Here is a 3,053-nt window from a genome sequence, read left to right as displayed (position 1 = left end):
CGGGGGGCGGGAGGGGGGCAGGGTTTTGATTGCCTCCCAGGCTGGAGCCCCCAGCTCAGCCTGCCCAGCCTCTTCTTCAGTCCGGCCTGGGGGCAACGGGCCTGGTCTGAGAGCCCTCCCCCACCTTCCGGGGGCTGGCATGCTATTCTGGGGAGCCGGGTGGGGCTCCCCGAGCGGTGAGGGCTCCCTCCTCCTCTGCACACTAGGGCCAGTGGCTCCGAGCTGGTGGGAAGGGGGGCAGGAGAGGAGAGAGGACACTGAGTCCCGTGCCCCAGGCTGTGCACAACCCCCTCCCTGAGGGGACCAGCTCCGCCCATCTTGGGGAGCAGCTCCCCAGCTCTAAGCCACCGGTCCGGCTGCTCCCCTGGGTCCGGGCTGTGCTGTGGGCCACAGGCTCCTCACCAACCCTGGGGACTCCTCCCCGACAATCAGTCCTCCCGAGGACAAGCATTTGTGAGAGGCCGCTGCAGGGTGGCTTTGCAGCGTCCCCGGTGGTAACATCTGCCCAACAAGGTTGCAAGTCACCCTTCGGATGTGGACACAGTGACGGCCGCCAGGCGGGTCCGGGACTGAGGAGGGGGCTGAGCTGAGGAAGCCGGGTCCCCCCTTGGCCCACTCTGACCTCTTTCTCTTTTGGAGGGAGAGGGAGGCCATGTCTGACGCAGAAGAGGTGGAGGAGTACGAGGGGTGAGTGCCAGAGCATCCTGTCCCCTCCCCCCGTCCCCTCCTGTGCTGCCCCTTCAACCTATCCTTGGAGCTGCCCTGGGAGCAGGAGGGTGGGTGTGCGTGTGTGTGTGTGTGAGAGTGTGTGTGTGTGTGAGTGTGTGTGTGTGTATGAGTGTGTGTGTGAATGTGTGTGAGAGTGAGAGAGTGTGTGTATATGTGAGTATATGTGTGTGTGAGTGTGTGTGTATGTGAGTGCTGGTGTATATGTGTGTGTGAGTGTGTGTGTGTGTGTATATGTGTGAATGTGTGTGAGAGTGAGAGGGTGTGTGTATATGTGAGTATATGTGTGTGTGAGTGTGTGTGAGAGTGTGTGTGCGCACACTCCTGACCGTGTCCCTCCACCCTGCAGGGAGCAGGAAGGTAAGCAAACGCCTGCACCTTCATTCGGGCGGACGGAAGCCGCCTGGTTTGAAACTGACCCTCCTCTTGTCCCCTTTCTTGCGGCCGTGACCTTGTTCGAGCAGAGGAAGCCGTGGAAGGTACGGGGCTTGGGCTGATGGAGGGGGGCAGGGCGAACCCCAGGAGCCGAGATTTCCTGAGCAGCCTGTCCCTGTCCCTGTCCCTGTCCCCCCCTCTCAGCTGAGCACAGCCCTTCCCACAGCCCTGGCCCCTACACAGTGTCGGCCCTGACCTTGGCCGCCCTCTGCCAGGCGCACAGGCGGGAGGGACTATTGCAGGCAGTGGGCCATCCACTCGGCTGCAGCAGGGCCGTGGCTGATGAGTGGCTGCGCTATTGAAGGAAACACGGGGTCCGAGCCTGCAGCTCCTGGTTCCTGGTCCCCCACACCCCCCCTCGGTCCCGGGGCTGCAGGAGCAGGCGGGGCCTGCCGCTCACTGTGCCCTCTCTCGCCTGTCGCTTCAGAGCAGGAAGAGGTCGCGGAAGAGGAGGCAGTGGAGGAGGAGGCAGCGGAGGAGAAGGCTGAGGGCGAGGCTGAGGCGGAGGCGGAGGCTGAGACCAACGCGGACGGTGGGGCTCTGGGGAGGGGGCGGGGCTGTGCCCTGGTGCCCGGGGCGGGGGCAGAGCCCGCAGCCACTCCTGTGGCCGGAAAGACCCACCAGACATGCTGTCCAGCCCGTGTGGCTGCGCCTCCGTCTGGGCTGGGGCTCAGCGGTCAGTTGTCCATGGAGGGGCCGGGACCACTAGCGCATTCTGTGCCGGACGAGGCCGGGCCCAGGGCATGTGTCTCTGCGTGTGCATGCGTGTGCACGTGCACATACGTGTGCGCATACGCGCGCATATGTGCACATGTGTGAAAGCATGTGTGAAAGTGTGTGGGGGCTGTGTATGTGTGTGTGGCTGTGCACGTGTGTATAGCTGTATGTGCATATATGTGTGGTTGTGTGCATGTGTGAGTGCATGTGTGTACGTGCGGGGGCGGCTGTGCGTGTATAGCCGTGTGTGCATATATGTGCATGTGTGTATGTGCGCGTGGCTGTGCGTGTATAGCCGTGTGCATATATGTGTGCACGTGCGAGTATGCATGACTGTGTGTGTGCACATGTGTGCATGTGTGTGAACAGACAGCTCCGTGACCCCGGAACTCAGCAGGGCCATGTCCTGTCTGTGGGGGGCTCTCGGCAAGGGCCCCCTGAGCTTAGAACTGGGACTTGGCTAACGTTTCTCGTTCTGTTTAGACGACAGACAAGAGGAGGGAGTGAAGGAGGCTGAAGGTGAGGGCGGTTGGGCACAGGCGAGAGGTTTGGGGTGGTGAGGGGACCCTGCCCGTTGAGGGAGGCGGCTCCCAGGGAGGTGGGAGCGGGGAGGGCCCATGGGGACTGGACAGACTTGGTGCTCATGCAGGTTTGGGCTGCTGGGCTCCACCCTCTGCCCCTCAATCCAGAGACACTGCCTGGGGGGGGGCGGAGGGTGGAGGGGGGAGACCAGTGTCTGATCCCCACAGTGCGCAGGGCTCCCCGCTGTCACGGCCACACACGAGGTGCTGGAGCTCAGGCTAATCACTCACAGGGTGCGGGGTCCGTGGGTGAACCCCAAGGCCTCGCCGTCCACGTGGTGGTCACTGCTGTGGTCGCAGCCACGCCCCTGGGGGAGGGGCAGCCAGCGGGGGCTCAGAATTCCGCCCCCAGGGGCTCCAGAGGGCGTGTGGGGTTTGCAGCCCGCGGGGCCTTCATCCTCCCGGATGCTCCTGGGACTGGGAGTCCCGGGCTGGAGGGTCCCCACCCCCTCGGGACAGAGCTGGGCCCGGATCCGGGGCCCCCTGACCCCTGGCTGTGCCCGTCTCTCTGCAGATGGCCCCGTGGGGGAGTCCAAACCCAAGCCCAGGTGAGCAGGACGTGCCTGTGGGAGGCCCTGGGAGCAGAGCGCCAGC

The 3,053-nt window shown here is 64.2% G+C and overlaps 1 protein-coding gene across 3 annotated transcripts in view; it reads left to right on the top strand.

Annotated features, from left to right (window-relative positions):
- The window catches only part of TNNT2 (troponin T type 2 (cardiac)), a 12,929-nt gene that overhangs the window by 2,951 nt on the left and 6,925 nt on the right, over positions 1-3,053 (top strand). For all 3 annotated transcript variants that reach the window (XM_014533426.1, XM_014533425.1, XM_014533424.1), the window contains exons 2-7: positions 640-687; positions 1,076-1,086; positions 1,191-1,205; positions 1,589-1,693; positions 2,362-2,397; positions 2,974-3,007. In XM_014533426.1, the coding sequence (XP_014388912.1) occupies positions 653-687; positions 1,076-1,086; positions 1,191-1,205; positions 1,589-1,693; positions 2,362-2,397; positions 2,974-3,007 (236 nt within the window). In that variant the 5' untranslated portion in view covers positions 640-652. The remainder of the gene's footprint in view (positions 1-639; positions 688-1,075; positions 1,087-1,190; positions 1,206-1,588; positions 1,694-2,361; positions 2,398-2,973; positions 3,008-3,053) is intronic.

Source organism: Myotis brandtii, unplaced genomic scaffold (genome assembly GCF_000412655.1).
Source record: "Myotis brandtii unplaced genomic scaffold, ASM41265v1 scaffold975, whole genome shotgun sequence".
NCBI classification, from domain to species: Eukaryota; Metazoa; Chordata; class Mammalia; order Chiroptera; family Vespertilionidae; genus Myotis; species Myotis brandtii.
Note: the sequence above shows the minus strand (reverse complement) of the source record. Positions and strands in the feature narration are given on the sequence as shown.